General features: G+C 43.0%; 1 protein-coding gene across 1 annotated transcript; it reads left to right on the forward strand.

Moving 5' to 3' along the window:
* Window positions 1-1,588: 1,588 nt before the first annotated feature.
* On the forward strand, window positions 1,589-17,291 carry WDR75 (WD repeat domain 75; the record flags this gene model as incomplete). The annotated part of the gene is made up of 20 exons (XM_084264582.1): window positions 1,589-1,612; window positions 1,713-1,778; window positions 2,447-2,540; window positions 3,161-3,285; window positions 3,624-3,694; window positions 4,231-4,347; window positions 4,861-4,949; window positions 5,758-5,916; window positions 6,244-6,303; window positions 6,390-6,505; window positions 6,977-7,149; window positions 7,941-8,104; window positions 9,363-9,546; window positions 11,198-11,292; window positions 11,708-11,803; window positions 12,378-12,547; window positions 13,146-13,205; window positions 14,284-14,427; window positions 14,507-14,598; window positions 16,563-17,291. 20 exons carry the CDS (start codon window positions 1,589-1,591, stop codon window positions 16,768-16,770), a joined length of 2,307 nt encoding a protein of 768 aa, XP_084120708.1. The 3' UTR covers window positions 16,771-17,291.
* Window positions 17,292-18,293: the final 1,002 nt, after the last annotated feature.

The raw sequence follows: 18,293 nt of genomic DNA on the forward strand, positions 1-18,293 counted from the left end.
ATGTATTTGCTACTCTACCCATATGATCCTCACTTAACTGCCAAACTAGAATCAAATCAGCAATTAAGAAAAGGACCTAATTGCTCTACAGCAGGATAACCACAGCTAACCACCAGAATGCACCTGTTGCTGTTATTTTAAGTGGGGGCTGTTAAAAATCAATTACAAGGATACCAAGGATTGTTTCAGCAGTGTAAACAGCAGCCAAAAATACACAGCTGTGCAAAAACTGTAACTGCTATTCTAAAGCAGCAGTGGGCGACTCAGACACCGTAAGCCGCACCTTATCCCACACCTTTTGATTGCTTCTGAGTATTCCTTCAGACAGGACCGCTCCATGTCCTCGGTAACTCAGCACACTTCAAAGTTCCCCAGCTCAGCCTTTCTGAAGGGCGTTACGCGTTTTCCCCCTCGGTTTTCTGGGGCAGTTTCTGACAACTCGCGCAGTCCCAGCTCCAGCGAGAGGGTTTTCCCTTGCAGTCACCCTGCCGCCCGCCGACCCTCCGTGGCACCGGCTCCGAAGCCGCCCCCCAGGGACCAGAGGAGACCCGGCTGCTCGGGTGACAGGGAGCAAAGGAGAGGCGGGGCGCCAGCCGCCACCGGCGGAGCCCAGCAGCACCGTTCCTCCCGGGCTCCCTCCGTCGGGGGCGGAGAAGCGCGGCCGGGGCCCGGGGAGGGCGAGGGGACATTTCCGCAGGACGGGCGGGCTCAGCGGACAGCCGGGGCCTCGCGGCTCCCCGCGCTCACCGCCTCCGTGAGAGACGCCTAACGCGGCCGTTAGCTGGCGGCGAAGCGCCCTGAGGAGCGACAAGTGCGCGCGACCAACTCTCCCATGACGCGAGACCAGCGAGCACGAGACCCAACCCGCAAACAGCACAAACCCGCCCCAGCTGCACGCACGGGAACCATAGAGTCGCGGCGGAGGGCGGGGCCAGAGCGGCCGCTCTCGCTGGGACAGGGGTGAAAGGTTGGCGGTTCCGTCCGGGAAAGATGGTGGCGCCGGCGGCGCTCCGCGTGGTGCGATGCGGTGGCGGGACCCTCCACGGGACCAGGGCCGTTTTCTCCGCCGACTCCAAGTAAGCAGCGCCTTTGGAGGGGGGGTTGAGCCCCCGATCTCTGTGTCGGGGGCGGCGAACTCACAATCTCTGTGGTGGGTACGGCTGCCGGCCGGCGCCGTCGCGGCCCGGCGCTCCTGGGGGTACCTGGGGCGTCGGGGTGACGGCGTCCCTCCCCGCAGGTACCTGCTCTGCGCCTCCGGAGACTTCGTGAAGATGTACAGCCTGGCCACCGAGGAGACGCTGCAACTGATGGGGGGCCACGCCGACCTGGTGACGGGCGTCCAGCTGAACCCGCACAACCACATGCAGGTCCCGGGAGGGGAGTGTCTGGCAGCGGGTGCCGGGGGGGTTCCCGCCAGCTCGGCCCGGCGTGCGTGGGGCCGGCTGGAACCTTGGGGCGACCAGCAGAGCTTGCAGTGCTGCTGATGGAACGGTTCCCTGGCATCTGCGGGAAGGTGAACTGCCTTGCCAGTGCCCTGTCCCGCATCGCCGTGAGGCAGCACTGAGCCGGCCTGTGGCCTCTGCTCGTGATGGCTCTGCCGCTCAGAATCATGGTTATGCTGTCCAGGCCTTCAGCTTTAAAGTCCTGATTTCGGGCAAAAGACAGCTTTGGTGTGTGACTTTAACTTACGTGTTTTATTTTATTTCTCTCAGCTGTACTCCTCCTCTCTTGATGGCAGCATTAAGCTGTGGGACTTCATGGATGGGATTCCCATTAAAGTATGTTGAGTTGTTCCTGTTGAGCGCGTGTTGAAGTTATTCTTGGCCCGCTGATAGCAGAATAAGGATTTCCACAGCTGTTACTAAAAGGGGGCACAAAGCAGTCTGAGAGGTGTTCTGCCACACAGCCTGCAGACCAGCTGCTAAAGGTGGCAGCAGGGTGTGGGGATTGAAGTTCATGGTGATGGACACTTGCTTTGGGGAAAAAGATGGGACATGTACTGACATACTAACTTCTGTCACTTGTGTGTGCGGCTCAGCATCTGGTGTGGCAGCTGGAGCGCGCTACAGTGTGCGATATGCCAATAGGAATCTGTGTGATGGCTTGAAAACGTGGGCTGATAACTGTCCTGTTGCTTCTGTTTTCTGCTACATTGAGGCGCTTCTCTATAGGGAGGGGGCTTCTGTTTTCTATTAGGGGCAAGATTTCTCCAGTTTTTAAGTAAACCTGATGTCTCCTGTTTTATTGGTACTGTTTTAATGTTTGTATCAGTCCTTGATAGAATAAGGGTCTTTCTGTCTGTCCTGGAAGTGAGAATTGTAATTGGTAAATCAAGGTTTTTTTAAAGCAACTGTGTTTTACTTCTTGTACAAACTCGGCATCGTTCGCTGCTGAAAACCGTGCACACGATAATCATCGGCCTCCTGCTCTTTCTTTTTTCCTTCAGACTTTCACTGTAGGACCCAGGATTTTGGCACTGTACACACTTGCTAGCTCCGAGGACTCAGTGTTTGTTGTAATTCCGAAGAGTGGTGAAAGAGGTACTGTGTGATGTCATTCTGTGTCTAAGATACTGTCGTGTCAGTGAATGGTATGCTGCAAGCACATGCTTCAGTATTTTAATTTTGATAACGTTTCTTCATTCCTGTGAGAGCTGTCTGCCTGTCTTTACTTTTGAAGCATATACTGCGTGTATCTGATGTTGTTAGATGCAACAAGTAGAGCTTGCCATGATACAGGGTATGCTGCAGTACTGGAGACTACTCTTCTACTTTAAGCTGCGTTAACATAAGTAGACAGAAATCCTATTTAACAGCCTTGGTACTTTTTCCTAGAAATAAATACAGCTTGACTTTACTCTTACTCTATAGGTACCAATGTTACTTCAGAGCAAAATAAATATTGTGCAGCTTTGCCTGGTTTCCGCTTATACCTGCACTGGTATCTGCTGTCTGGTCCTTAAGCTTCAATACTATTGTTTGAATCAAAGTATCTGAAACAATTGGTTTTTAAACATAGTACAAAGCTTTCCAAACTTATACAAAACACTGGAAGGTAGTAAGATTTTAGTTTTAAGGTTAAAGGGTTGTAAATCACCTTTGTAAGGGGCGTACATAAACTTGTTCACAAAAGCCTTTTGCTGATGGATTTTCTTTGTCAGATACATTCCAGCTGGTCTCAGTTAAGCTGACAAAAGCAGCAGGTCAAGATTTGGAAGCCAAGGAATTGTTAGTGGTTTTGGACGGTGTGGATGAATCACCAAAGTCTATCGCATTTGGAAGAGAAGTAAATTCATCCTTTGTTTGGGCTTTTGGTGGTTTTTTTAGTTCTGTTGCTTGTTGGTTGGGTTGGCGTGTTTTCCCCTGTCACGTGAACTCTGCTGCTCATGCTTTCATATGAGCACAGCAGCACTCTCACAAAATTGAAATGACAAGAATCCGTGTAAGACCTGTGCTTTCTTTTATTAAAACATAAGAAACAAGAGCACTTGTAATAGGAAAACATTTACTTACTTACTCTCACTTTATCTCCAGTTTTACGTACTTTATAGTGAACATGGGGTTTTTTTCTTTCTTGTGTAAGAACATGACCTGTGTGTACTAAGTTGTGTTTTCCTGTAACAGGGTGAATATGTGGCTTCAGTGAAGGAGTTTAATCTCCAAGTTTATTTTTTTAAACGGAAACTGTTGAACAGGTAAGAATGAAAATGTCAGTCCAATACACTGTAAATACTAGTTAACTTCTGATGTACACACCCGTTGTTTCATAGTCATCTGCAACCAGTTAGTTGTATGCCAGAGGGCCTGTAGTCAGCATGTAAGAAGCTTCCCGTAGAGGCAGACAGCGAGGTGCTGCGGTGGCACTGGTAGCTCATCTTGTCAGCTTGGGCATGGAGTTTTTTCAGGTAAATGCTTAGGCTGATGCTCGACTGAAACGAATGACATAGTTTGGTCAGGGCGGAAACAGGGGTGGGGAAGGAAGAGGGCTTGAAAGAAGTGAGAGAAGGAAAAATCTTTCAGCTTGATTGAAGACCAAGAACTGTTGAAATAAAAGAGAAAAATAGGCCTGTTACTGTTCTTTTTTTGAGGGTGTGTGTCACTATAAAAATTTGGAGATGTTGAATTCTGCTAGTCGGAATTACTATGTGCATTAGCTGATCCTTTTGAAGCTTTGTTTAAAAAGCAAAACCCAATTCGTGTAACTAAAGTTACTTTCTTTTAACTCTTGAAGGTTTTCTGTGAGAGCAGTGAAGATGAAAGGTGGAAACAATCGCTTCACTTGCATAGCATGCCATCCTAGAGAGGACTGTATTGCAACTGGCCATGCTGATGGAAAGATTCGCCTCTGGTATGCACGTTTTGATACTTCAGGGTACCCCCTGTGACCACAGGGATTAGGTGAAACCCAAGCAAAGCAGTCACAATCACAGTAGGGGTTGGAAGGGACCTCAAGAGGTCAAGTCCAACCCCAGTCCAAATCATCCTCAGTGTTGCCATTTTCAGGAGTCACAGTAGGCAGAGGAGGGCCAGCCCTGTGTGCCTGCAGTGCTGAGGTGGACTTCAGGGGCCAGCTTCAGTTTAATGCCAAGTGGGAAAATGTCCCTGTCAAACTGCTCCACAGTCTAAACTGTGCTTGAAAAAAACATGCAGGGGCAGCTGAATGACCTCTGTGTGGGCAGGCAGAGTCCTGGACAGAGCAGAGCAGTGGAATTGCATGGCTCACAACAGCATGCAAGTTGCTCTGCAGTGCTGAAGTCTAGAAGTTCGAGGAGGGGATGCTTGACTTTAATTCAGTATTTCATTTTATGTGCTGTGTTTTTGATGATGTGCATAAAGAACTGTTGTATTCCACCCCACATAGGAGAAATTTCCACCATAAGAAAGAGTACACGTTTTCCACACTGCACTGGCATCATGATGCTGTCAAGGATCTTGCTTTTTCTATCGAGGGTGAGTTCAAACAAACACAAAAACCTACCCAAAAAATCCCAACAAAAATCCCAAACCCTGAAAACCTTTTTAAGTGGAACAGTTGCAGTAGGGAGGGAAAAATCAACAGGAGTTAGAGTTTGTGCACTTACTAATAATTCATAGAAATTTAAATGTCTCCAGGTAGGATCTGAAATAAAAATAGAAACTGTTGTTATTTTTCTCTGTATTTTGATTGATGTTCATAATGTCAGATACCTACACCCTGTGGTAGAATGTCAAATCTGAACCTTCCTTTTTACCTCTTTCACTCCACCTCCACTGTCTCCTGCTTCCCCAATCCCCTTCATCAGTAATACTGACTAGTTCTTGCCAAAGTGTAATTTACATCCAAATAAAACAACCCTCTCTCTTCTGAGCTCGAATACAGTGGCAGGAATACAGTTATCTAAATTGTGTGGTCTAAACTGTTCTCCTTCGGATATTTCTTACTGCAAAGTACCTGTGATAGAAGAGCGGTTCAGCTATGTTCTGACACAAATACCCAGCTGATTCGGAACATGATTTAATCTACTACTCCCAAAGCATTGTTTAAATTTTACTGTAAGCACAATTTCCTGATAGTTAATCCAGTTTTCTTCAAGAATTTAACATGATAAAGGATTATATCTATGTGTATTGCCCATGCTAGATACAAGCAATAATTGCTCTGTGTGTGACAGCTCAAGAAAGGTTTCTGAGGAACCTATGCTTGTCATTGTAAATACATTTGCTGATGATACCTTTTTTAACCAAAATTTTTATAACTGCATTTTTATTACTGAAAAAGGATCCAGCCTACTGAGTGGTGGAGTTGAATCTGTTCTTGTACTGTGGCACAACGAATCACACTGCCAGAAGGATTTCCTTCCTCGTTTGGGATCTGCTATTGAGTACATCTCCATGTCACCTGATGGCGCGTTCTGTTGCACCCTGCATCCAGACAACAGTAAGCCAAATCATATTCTTAGTATCACTTAATGCAAATCTGTGTGAACTTTATTTTGTTCATTTCAAATTAATTAACTAGATACTACGATAAAGTTCAATATTGATCTGAAAGATGTTTGAAGAAGCCTCCTGTTCTTTCATCAACTCTGTGACTTCACCTGACAGCTGCTGTAACTTGGCTTTCTACCTTGATGCAGGGGTGTCACAGATTGAGAAAAGCCATGTATGTAGGATTATGGACACTTGGTTAAGGTCTCTTCCCCACCACAAGATGCAGCTACACTGCAGAAACCTTTTGCAACACTTTATCTGCTTTTTGTTTCAGGAATTACAATAATCAACAGCAACCTAAGATTTTCCAAAAGTATTCAAGGATTAATCAAAAGTAAGTGCAGTAAAATTTGTCTTCCACTTAGAGGGTAGAATGTTACTTCCCATTTTGTGTCATTTCTCACCTTACTTTGTTTCCAGGTACGGATGTCAAGACCGGACTAGTTGTTGATCCCAGAACCAAAGCTTTGGTCCTCAATGGAGAGCCTGGCCACTTGCAGTTCTATTGTCTCCAAAGTGACCAGCAGCTGTTCAGTGTAAGTTGGACAGGCTTTTGCTAAACTAGCCTAATCCACTAAGTTATGTATCAGAATTTATTTGAAGACTTAATATGGCATACAAGAAAAAAGCCAGCAGCTACACCGTGACACTCAAGTCCAAGCTGAGATGTGTTCAGCTTTATCGGAAACTTCTACTTATTAAGTATAGCTAAATGTTGACAGGTGCATAAATACTTTAAAACAGTGTGCTGTTCCTGTTAAATACCAGACATTTCTAGGTAAAATCCCTCTGAATGTCTTTTTCTTTTTTTTCTTCCTTCCTTCCTACACTTAGCATTATTGTGGAATGCACGTTCCTTAATTACTGAATTACGTTTTCCCGACAGTTTATTATGTTGTAGCCCAGTCAGTTTTAATCTGTGCTCTCAGAACATCTTTCCTGTATGGTTTTATGAGCAGTATCTCTGGGCTTGCGATTTGAAATTTAGTTTTGGTCTTGTTTTGCAGCTGGACATTGTGCAGCGGCAGTATGTTCATCAGGCAGGTTTGAACCAAGCTGACTTGGTAAAAGTTGCGTTTAGTGCACGTGGCAAGTGGTTAGCAACAGTAGAAGAGAGAGAAGAAGTAACTGACCCTGAGTTGCAGTTGAAGCTGTGGCTCTATGATGAGGAAACGCAAAGGTAATGATTGTGGACCTGGCCTTCGAGGTGTCAGAACCCATCTCAAGTATCACACAAACAGCTACACACGCTTTGTCTTGCAGAGATTGTCCACATCAACTAATAAAATTCTAGGGAAGACCCTAGGGAGACTTTACCATGCATCCTACGTGCATCTGAAACTGTGCCTACTTGAAGTAAATACAGACTGGAAATGATTGCCCTGAGTTTAATTTACTTATATGAACCAGACGGGTTGTTTTAACCATGGGACATAAATTCACATATTTGCTTAGTATTAAAAATCATGGCCTTGACGGAATGGTTCTATAGCTTGTTTAGTTTCCCCACCTCTATCTAATCCATCAGTAATCTATTAGTCCTTTTAGGCTACAGAAGATTATGACTTAATTGTGATTTCCCCCACCCCGATTTTTCGTATTAAAAAAACCTGCCTATAAATTGTTACTTTTCTTAAAGAAGCAGCAAAGCCAAATAAAGCTGGTCTGTGTAGTAGCTGTGCGACTGGTTGTCTACATACTAGAAAGACTGCCCAGAACTCAGGCTGAGCATTTGAGAGTGACGCCTGCTTAGTGATAATCCTTTCTCAGTGTTGGGCTACAGTCTCTCTTGGGATGTGGAGGTGATTAGGGAAATCCGATCTGTAAATGCGATACCATTTAGCTATGTAATTAGACAGAATTTGCTCTGATTCCTCTTTTCTCTGCCCTTTCCAGAGTCATCTTAAATGTAAATCTCCCGCAAGTTCAAAATGAAATAAAACATAAAGCTTCTGGTTTCTTTTCCTCTAGCTTCAAGCTGAATACTAGAATAAACGTGCCCCATGAGGACCACATAACAGACATGTGCTTTCGTGACATGGATGAACTGGAAGATGATTCTCTGATACTGGTAACAACTGGCAAAGATTGTGTGTTTAAAGTCTGGGTCATGGTAGAAGACACTGATCCAGAGGGTAAGTATGGTCCGAGTGGAACTTCCTCTCACTTGCCACTGCGTAATGTGCTATTAAAATTGACCCTAACTTCATCCTTTGAGAACTGGGCCCTCAGGTCCCATGCTTCTATCTGTGCTGTTGCACAGAGTATTGTGTTCTCCTGAGCATCCTCTGTGATGGAGTGTTCTCTTAGTTTTGCAGTATTGATAGGGAGGTTCCTGAAATAGCGAAAGACTTGCTGAGCCTACTGCAGAGGGAATGGCAGCCTGTGATGATTGTTTCTGTTTCATACTCGTGATTTTCCATGCTGGGAAAATGGATTTTTGTCATTCCTCTGTATGGTCTTTTTATCTGAGACTTTTGCTCCAGGAGACAGGATGATACAGCAAGGTGTTCACGGAATCACAGAATTGTACAGGTTGGTTGTGCTCTGTGGAACACGTATTAATTAAATTAGTTAATTCTGCTGTAGAATACACTCTGGCACGGTGTTATTTGTGGCACATCTCTCGCTGTGCCTCTAGATGGTGCCATGGAGTTTAGAGTCATGAGTGGTTTCTGCCTTTTTTACAGGCAGTTCTTTTAATCATCAACTCGTAGCCATTATATAAAGGGTATCTGATCATAGGGTGAGCTTGCTTTCCTTTCTTTCCTCATCCTACTCACATGTTTCCCAAACATGCTGTGTGAATTTGTTGTGTGGTAAGTACATCACTTTGCTGCTTCTTATTTTATGACAGTTATCACCGCTGGGAAAGGTATCCCAGCTAAACACACTGGCAGCTTACCCAGGACAGGGAAGCCTGCTGATGAGGATCACAGAGTGACCCAAACTTTATGTAAATGAACCATGAGCTTTGCTGGACTCAAATACAGCTTGTGCTCCAGTTTTCAGTAATGCTCATATTCTTGCTACAGTTCTAAAAGAACAGTGAGTTTTTGAGAACACTACATGTTGAGTCTACTTCAGTATCTTTTTTCTTCTTTTACCTGACATCTGCCTGTTTGAGAGCACAGCTAATGTAATTGGCAGAGTAAACACGACTATTGTACCACGTCACTCTTAGGATTCGCTGTTCAGATGCCAAACTGAGGACAAGAGGAAAACCTTCTAGATGTTTCCTGTACTAGAACAGGACAGATTCTCTGTACCTCTTAGTAATGTAAGCCTTCTCAAACAAAGCTGTCTTGCTCTTCAGCCTGTTTTGCAGCCCTAATACTCAAATGCTTTATTCTTATATAGCCTTTAACTAACTAGTTTATTTATTCAATGCAGCACAGCAGAGTGTGAGCTGGAGCTGTGACTTCGTAGGGAGCTACCACAACTACCAAGCTACTAACTGCTGTTTCTCAGAAGATGGCTCGTTGCTTGCCGTTAGCTTTGAGGAGACTGTCACTGTATGGGATTCAGTTACTTGGGATCTTAAGTGTACATTTTGCCATCCACCTGGAAAAATAAGGTATGGTTTTCATCTGGCTTTTTCTGTCTGTCTGCCAACTCTAGAAACAGAAAGAATCAATTCATAGTAGTCCAAGACCTCATGTATGTTTATACAAACATTGAATTCAAGTCTTAAGTTCACACATAGAAAAGACCATAAAATGACTCTTAGGTGGCTTTGAACTTAGCAGTAAAAATAATAAGGTCAAACTTTGCAATTTCATCATCGTCTTTCTTATGACTCCTTTACCTCCCATACTCAAATATGTATCCCTGGGCACACAGTAGTGTGTTAACAGCCTTTCTTTTTCCCCATTACACTGGTGATGAATCAGAGTACTGAAAAAGCATGAATATGAGAAGCTTGTGCTTTATTTATATACCCATGCATGCAAGTAGAAATTACATCAATAAACAACAAAGCCATATTGACCTTACCTGCATTTTATGATATATACCTTGCTCCTTGGTAACCTCTGTTGAAAAATCCATACTTGCCTGGCAGACTACCCCAGCATGCTTCATTGTATACTGTCATGCTGAGAGACATCCTGAAGCTCTAGATACCATTCTGTTGTGTAAGGATAATGAGGGATGGCATAGGTCAATGGTACAGGTCAAAGATAGAGGCACAAAGAATAGAATGGCCATAACATGAGACTCCTGGACTGTGCAAGTATACAGCAGTTTCTGATCCAAATACAGTATCATTTTTCTCATTATATTCTTGGAAAAATAGGGCAATAGGTGATCTTACTGTTTCCTGTGCTTAATCTCTGTGCCACATCTCTGGCAATTTCTAAAACAGGAAGATTCTACAAACCTACTGTAGCATTCCCTTGCAGCACTAAAGTTTTCCAAGTGCTTCGCAAACTTGTCTCTCAAAGTCATTACTGCAGTAATAATTAGAGGTACTTCATACACCCACTTCCAGGCTGGTTTTAGAATCGTGTTTCCTGGAGGAGAGTCGTGGGATGTCAGCAACATTTTTACTGTATCTATGGAGACTTCTCTTGACAGCTTGGCACAGCAGCAAGCTTTTCCCACGCAGCTGCTCCTTCTGTGGCCCTTACTATGTGCTGGATTAAAAGGAAATAAATTACCTTAGGACTCCGATAAATGACTGTACTAATTACACTGCTTCAGAGGGATATGTTTTAATAGAGCAATCCCATCACTTACAAGCTTTTTTTGAAAATATTCTATAGCATTAGAAATCAAAAGGCCATTCTGTTATTTTCAAATGAGAATGAGAAATAAAAGTGAAAACACATCACACACTTCCTTCAGTTGGGGCAGCCTGTATCTTTCTTTTTTACTACTCCTCCCTTTCTAGTGCTTAGAGCAGCAGTAGGAATTCTTCAGATACGCAATTTGTTTTCCAGTCCAATATGAACACTTACTAGTACTGATGGGTTTGTAACGTGTAAGAGCTTAAAATCACTCCTTGAAATGAGAATGTTGTAGGAATGTGTGCTCCGCATAGGTTTATGTGTACTTTTACATCTCCCAGACAGATCTGGTGGTTGGGTGTGAAGTGCCGTACCACAACAGGTGAAAGCAAAACTACATCTTAACCAAATGGTTTTGTGACTTGTCAGTCATTTACATAGAGAAGCAAAGATGAAATCTGAAGGTCATTAACTTGTTTTCACTTTTTACTTCTGTAGGAACATCTGCTTTGGGAGACTAACGTGTTCCAAGTACCTTATTGGCACCACGGATCACGGCTTCCTGTGTTGCTGGAACCTGCTCAGTTGTGCATGTAAGATCAGCTTAAACGTATGCTAGAGCGGTAACGTGTTAACACTTGGGTTTACTATGAAACCTTAAAATCATTCTAGTTTGATTCCAGATTGATCCACTACAGAATGCCCTGTGGAAATGTAACAATTTTCATGTGTCACTCAAGACAGTATTCTGTCCAGAATGAACATCCACTTAGAATGTGCCTGGTAAATTCTGAGTGAGATGAATGATAACACAATAACCACTGATATTTCCTGCATTGATAATATCTGTGTGTTTGTTATTTAACTGGGAATAGGTGAAGTTGCTTGCCTCTTGCAGAGGTTAAGGCCCCATGTGTTGTTCCTGTTTGACCCTTTGTTTGGCAAAGCAGTGGGATGGAACTGAATGCTGCCTTGTCATGTCTGGCTGTTGCTATGTTTGCTTTTCAGTGGAGTGGAGTGCCCATCTCAACATCTTAGTTCTGCAACCTGATCCCCTTTCAGAATACATTGCTGCTGTTTCGTGGCTCTCAAAAGAGTCCAGCTGTAAGTACAAAGGCTTCTTTGAGAAGTAACAGTCAGTGGAATTTAAAACTGTGAAAGTGTAATTTCTGGGAGAGGTTTTCTTAGAATTCAGGCTCGTGAAAGCTGGGAGACAGACGTGAGTCTGTTTGCACCTGTGGAAAGCTGAGCCATGTCTGACAGCAGCAGTCAGTAACGCAGGTTGGTTCCCCATCACTTCTTCTGACAGTTTGCAGTTCAGGATGCAGCGCAGGATTAAGCCTTCTCAGGGGGAGGATCTTAAATGTTCTTGACCCTCCCTGTAAATTCAAAACTATGGTGGCACTGCTGAACTAGTTATGTTCTACAGCTTTGTCTAGAAATCCTGGTTACTTTTCCTAGAGCTACAGTGAAGAGTTAACATCCAGGTGTGTTGTCTGGAATACTGTGAAAATTACCTTCTATCATGCAGTGAGGTTATGTGCTTACAATTCCTGCAGACTAGTGCTTCAGGGGAAGCCTGCCCAGGCCTTGCTGGCTGTGATACATGGGGCTTTGACAGCTATGCAGGAGGGTAAGGATTTCATAATTTAAAGATAAGATATTCTTGGTTTTCCAGTGTTTGTGTTTAAACCAAATGAGCCACGGCCAATCTATATCCAGAGAAACCTTTGTAAGGAAAAGATCCATCTCGCTGCCTTCGTTCCAAGAGATGAACCTGAAACAACTGGCTCAGAAAAATACCTTTGGCTAAGAAGATCCCAGTTATTTTTTCTTACGGATACACAAGTAAGAAAATAGTGATTGGCAGGTCCTTCCTGGGGAAAAAGTGTTTTCCTGAATGAGGATTGATGTAAATGCAGAGTTCTGCTGTTGATTGTAAGAGGTTTGGGTTTGGTTTCAGATATTTTTGTTATTTCAGCATGTTCTTTACTAAAAGCTTTCAACTGCCAAAATGGCTTAAGTAAAAGATGATTTTTTTTTTAATGTGTATTTTTTACTGTATTTCTACTGCTGATAGCTTTTACTGCCTCAGTCGTACAAGAAGCTAGATAATGTGGGAGCATGCCTCTGCTGCTCAACCAAGCACCAAGGAGCTGTGTCATTGCTGATTATACAAATGCTTCATACGATATTCCCATTTTCCCTGTAATATGTGGGAGAGATTTTGCTTGTTTTCCCAAAAAGTCTGTATAGATACAGACTCTAGGTCCACTCGTGCTTTCTTTCAGTTTCTTTATAAGATAAAGAAGAAGAGATGCGTTTGCCCTTTCAGTTGACTGACAAAGCTTTTGGGCCAGTCTGAAGCTTCTGTAGTGCAATGCATGGAACTCTGGAAAGCAAGTTCCACGTACTATCACTCTGTTAACACCGTTGTGTCTCTTAGGAGCTGATGACGCTTAGCGCAAAGTCTCTAGAAGAAAGGCTTACGCCATCAAGCAAACAGGTACCTCTTCCACAAGCCCTGGCATGTACAGAGCAGCTCAGATTTCTGTTGGTGTTCGGTTTGTCAGGTTCAAACTCCCTTCCAGCATAAAAACGCGCACCAGATCCTTAGGTGGAGTCAGAGGAACTTAGCTGAAGGGGCAGTAATCTGTGTTTCCTTATTTTTTGACAGAATTGCTGTTTGTGAAAACCTTCACAAAAAGAAGCATTAGTAAGCTTGTCCTTTTCTCACTTCCCCTGAACAAAACCAAAAATTATACTTTTCTAAAAGGATTAGGTCACACAAATGAAGCCAAATCACTTGACACTCCAGTAAGCTTTTTCCTTATCTTGGCTTCTTCAACATTCAGAACCTTGAGTGCAGCCTGAACTGCACGTTCTGCTGCAGATGAACAGTTGTCAGTCAGTTGTGACTTACCAGTGAGAAGGAATTTCAGAATTGCATTCCAGTATGTACTCCTGTGGAGAAGTAGTCTGGGAAATTCGATCTTTTAAACATGTTGAATTGTTTAATCCCCACTGAACAGAATAAACCAGCAGCACTTGATTGATTTGGTTGGATAAAACAGATCAACTTGGAAGTTAGGCTCTTTCTAATATGAAATCCAGTGGGAGTGTGGTCATAAGCCATCAGTTTCTTTGAGGGCAGGGGAATAGTTTGGTTCTCAGAGTAAGTTATATGAATCTAGGGAAGTGTCAGAAGAGAACTTGTCATGTTTTGTTTCCAATTATATCATTAAATCACTCAGCAGATGACCTTTTAGGCATTAAGTGGAATCTGAAAGCCACACTTCATTTTTCTGGCACAGACACCAACTTCTGTATTGGGAAGTTAATTGGTAAGTGAGCAAACTAAAATGTGGTGTCCCCAAATCCAGATACTGGAGAGTGTTAATACCTCTCTGTAGGACTCTCTGGGGATGCCTGATGGAGAGTGAGAACAAAGAGCCATCTGCCTCAGTTGAGTTAAACTTGAGTGTAGAGTTTTGTCCCCTAGGTTGATTCAGAATTTTGTTAAAATGAGATAGAATTGTTTATGTGACACTAAGATTCGACATTAAACTTTCATCTTTTTCAAGTTGGCAGTAGAAGAAAGTCTTCCTGTGACCCCATTTAGCTTGCTGTTGGGAAAGCACGGGCGTCAGCAAGCACAAGAGGATACAAGCCTTGGAAAACTAGTTGTTCATAGTAAGCATGAGCAAGAGTCACCTGCTGTCAAAGAGGTAGGTGTAATTACAGTAAGTGCACAAACAAATACCGACAAACAAAAGCTTTCATAAAGTTTCTGTTTTATCTTTTCAGCTTTTGCACACTCCAGCACATGTTTTGCCATCCGCTTCCTTCCTCTGTCCTATATTTATTAATTCGCTGCTCCTCTCCAAAGAGAACAAAAGGTAAGAAAAGTTGAAGAACTCTCCTTGGTTATTGACATTATTTTAAATTACATACGTGATTGTTTACAGAGTAAAAAGAGTTTTCCAAGGCTCTCCATTCTTCTGTTGACCTAAGTTAGTAGAACATTTTATTGTGGCAAGATTTTTTTTCATAACCACTATTTTTTGGCGACCTGGGGACTGGCTGTTCAATCTGTTGGCTCTTCTTTTGCTGTTACCTGTACTGCTGTTTGCCATAATGCACTTATAAACAAAGTGTCGCCTTTAATACTCAAATGTTCTTTATGAATTTAGCTTTATTCCAGGGCTTTAACATTTTTAGGTGTATTTTTGGATAAATGTCAGATTCTCACGTTCACTTGATGTTAGTATGACTTTCTGCATAATTCTTGGTTCAGGTTTCTGGGTACGCGGAGTTGTTAGTCCTTCAGTTTAATCTTAACAGCTCATTTAGAACTCAAATTTCATTCCCAGTTAAGCCACAAACTACGAGTTTGTGCTGTGAACACAGCCAAGCTTGTCTTGCAGCGTGTTAATCCCAGTGTCGTTTGATGGGTACTTAATGTATTGTAGCCTCCTCCTCTGAGATGCGTATGTGCTGCTAGAAAATGAGTGCAGGCACAGGGGTTATGACTGCAGGCTTGTATTAGGGACAATTATCTTGTCACACTGAAGCCAATTAAATGCTTGCATTTTTCGTGCAATCTGTTCTTGAAAGCGTTCTTTAAAACCTCTGCCAAGGCTTTAATGTGATGAAAATGTGTCATTGGTATCAGCTGCCATTCTGAACGTGCAGAGACAGTGAAAGGATGGTTGGCACTGCCAGGGCTTACCCAGAGAAGACCAGACCGCTTTGAGCAGTTCTTTGCACGTGTGTTGTGTTCTACCATAGCAGCAGTGCAGGCAGTTCTGCTACGTCGTGCTGGCCGGTGTTGCTTGCTTCCTGGATGACGCAAGTAGAAGTTGTTTTGCTACTTCAGCTAAACACTGGCTAAAAGTCTCATCCAAGGAACACAGAGAAACCTGCATGTTGTTTCGGTACTGAAGAATTTGGGAGTTAAGTGGCCTGTGTCAATATTTGCATGTGTAGAGCTTGTACTTTGACATTGGTAATTCCAAGTCCCATACAAGGGCTGTAGGACTGGGCTCTTCAAGTGACAAGAATATATCCACGTATAGATGAATTCTCTTACTCGTGTTCAGTCATTGTGACATTTTACATTATACAGCCAAGAAAAACAATGTGTTACACATGTTTCACCACTTACATTTTGAGTGATAATGATCATCTGTCCGAATACAGACTGTTGAGGAGAACAGTGCTGTTCTGCCACGCACGTCGTTCCTAATGAGATCCAAAATACTTATACAACAGGCAGTTGAACTAATGCTGATAGTAGCCACGTTGTAAATGGTAAATGCTCTATATAATCCATTGGAAGTGGACTTTCTAGCTCAGTGCAAGTTCAGCTCCAGAATTCAGAAGGGAGCAGCCATTTTTTAAAGAAAAATGGAGGGTTTTGGTTGGATTTTTTTTCCTCTAGTAACACTCCAGGCACTGCAGCAACTCTTTAAGATGAAGTAACCTTTTTCACATTTGAAAGAGAAAATGGCCTTCGTGACTATGAGCTCATCTCCTGTAGGAGTGTGAGACACTTAGGGATTTGCATCACGCTGAACTACCCATTCTGACACTTTTTGACATTATTATTTGGAAAAAGAAAAATATTCTAAGCTCATGTAAACCAGAGGACAGCTATTTGAAAAACAGCTTGTAATGGAGCTGGGCAGGAGGAGTAGTTTGTAAGTAGCCCAAGACTAAAAAGCCTCAATGAATCCAATGTTTATTTAGTTATTTGCATGATAACTTGTGTCTTGCCTATAGCATGTGGCACTATAGTATGTGAAAGTACCCATTAATGTAATTAATTGGGTTGTTTCCAATTGTCATCATCTTGTTACAGTGCTGAAGAAGTTGCTGATGAAGTAGAAATGGAAAGTGAAAAAACAGAGGATGACTCGGATGAGGAAGGAGATGTTACTGAAATGGAACAAGAAGACACAAGTCCTGTGGAATTATTAGGAGAGATGACTTGCAAACTGTCTAAAGCCCAGGAAAAAGAGCTACGAAAATTAAGGAAAATGGACTACAGTTGGGTATCAGCATTCTGAACAGACATCTTGGGGGGTTTTATACTGTATGGTGGATAAAATATTTAAAAAAAAATCTTCTGTGTCCTTTGGCCATAAATTTTAGTAGCCTTTATTTCTGTAAGAAAGGAGAACCGGGGCCAGGGATTAAAGTTTTGATAAGCTGATCTGGCTTGTTACTCATTCTCTGTGACCTTAGAAAAGGTTTAACCTGTGGGTAAACAAAAAAAGGCAAAATTTGTCACTTCCATCTGCATCTAGGAAGCAGTGAAATTCACCCTTAAGCATCAAGGAAAGCAACTCCCCACAATGGTACAGGAAGGTTCACCTCTCAGGCTTTCAACAGGAGTGTGGATGTTGGCTTGTAGGAAGCAGCGCTGACCCTTGACATATGGACAAAGCGGCCCTCGTTCACCCTCTGTTCACAGGCTGAAAGCTAAACATGAATGGTGTGACATAGCAACGATTTCACCTGTAAATTTAGCAGTGAGGTGCATTGTCTGTTGGGGCTGCTTCAAGCAGGGCTTTAATGCACCTCTTACCTGTACAGGTAAGAGGGGAGGGTGGAGATACACATGCAGCCCCCCTCCCACCAGAGGCGGACTGACCCCACGAGAGCTCAGTCCAGTCCCCCATCCAGGGGGTTCTTGGATCCCCAAGAAAAGGAGAAGCTGCTTTAGGCAGGCCAGCCCCTACCCCTGAAAGGGGCCTGGCTCCACAGGGGTCAAAAGAGAGCGAGTGCCTCCTGGTTGACCCAGCTCCTGCCCGGCCAGGTTGGGAGCCACAGACGAGGCTATGTGGATGCAGCTTTGCCTGAAGAGCCTTACTTAGAATTTGTTTTGTGTAACTGAGAATGAACTATCCACTGTCATGGCACATGACATGCCCTTTGTATGTCCTTCTAATCAGACATAATTGCAAAAAACACATTATTGATATAATTTCATATTGAACCAGTTAACCCTAACTTAGTTATGTGGCAGCCAAGGGCAGCTGTGGCTCTTCATAAAATAAAGGTACCTACCGTACTTTCTTCAGACGACTGCTTGCAACGTTTTCTTCTCTCATAATTACCTGCATACTAATATTACCATGAATTTTAAGGAAGGGTTTTTATATTGTAGGCATTTTGGTTTGTTGCTTATACAGGTCTTGGTATGACAGAAAAATGTTTTAAAACCTGTAAAGATTTTTCAAAAGCTGTTTGTCTGAAAGTTCACCTATCATTATTTCCTTCCAGCTTTCAGGGAGAGGAGGAGGAAGACAAAACACTGCTGCCATAACTACAGCCAGGTTTCTGCTTTAGTGTTTTTCTCCCTTTTTATAACAGCTGTTTAGATAACCTTCTGGTATACATAACATAAGGAGAAAAATCACAGCTCCCCAAATATTATGCAATTTTTATTTCCATCCCTCTTATCTACAGATCCAGAACTGATACAGCCTTTTCAGAACCTTGGACCGAATGGATTTTTCCCTAAATGAAAAGAGTGTACCCGGCCAATTTTAAAAATGCAGATGTTTTAAAAAATAGAAAGTACAGG

This window comes from Gallinula chloropus (genome assembly GCF_964237585.1).
Source record: "Gallinula chloropus genome assembly, chromosome: 5".
NCBI classification, from domain to species: domain Eukaryota; kingdom Metazoa; phylum Chordata; class Aves; order Gruiformes; family Rallidae; genus Gallinula; species Gallinula chloropus.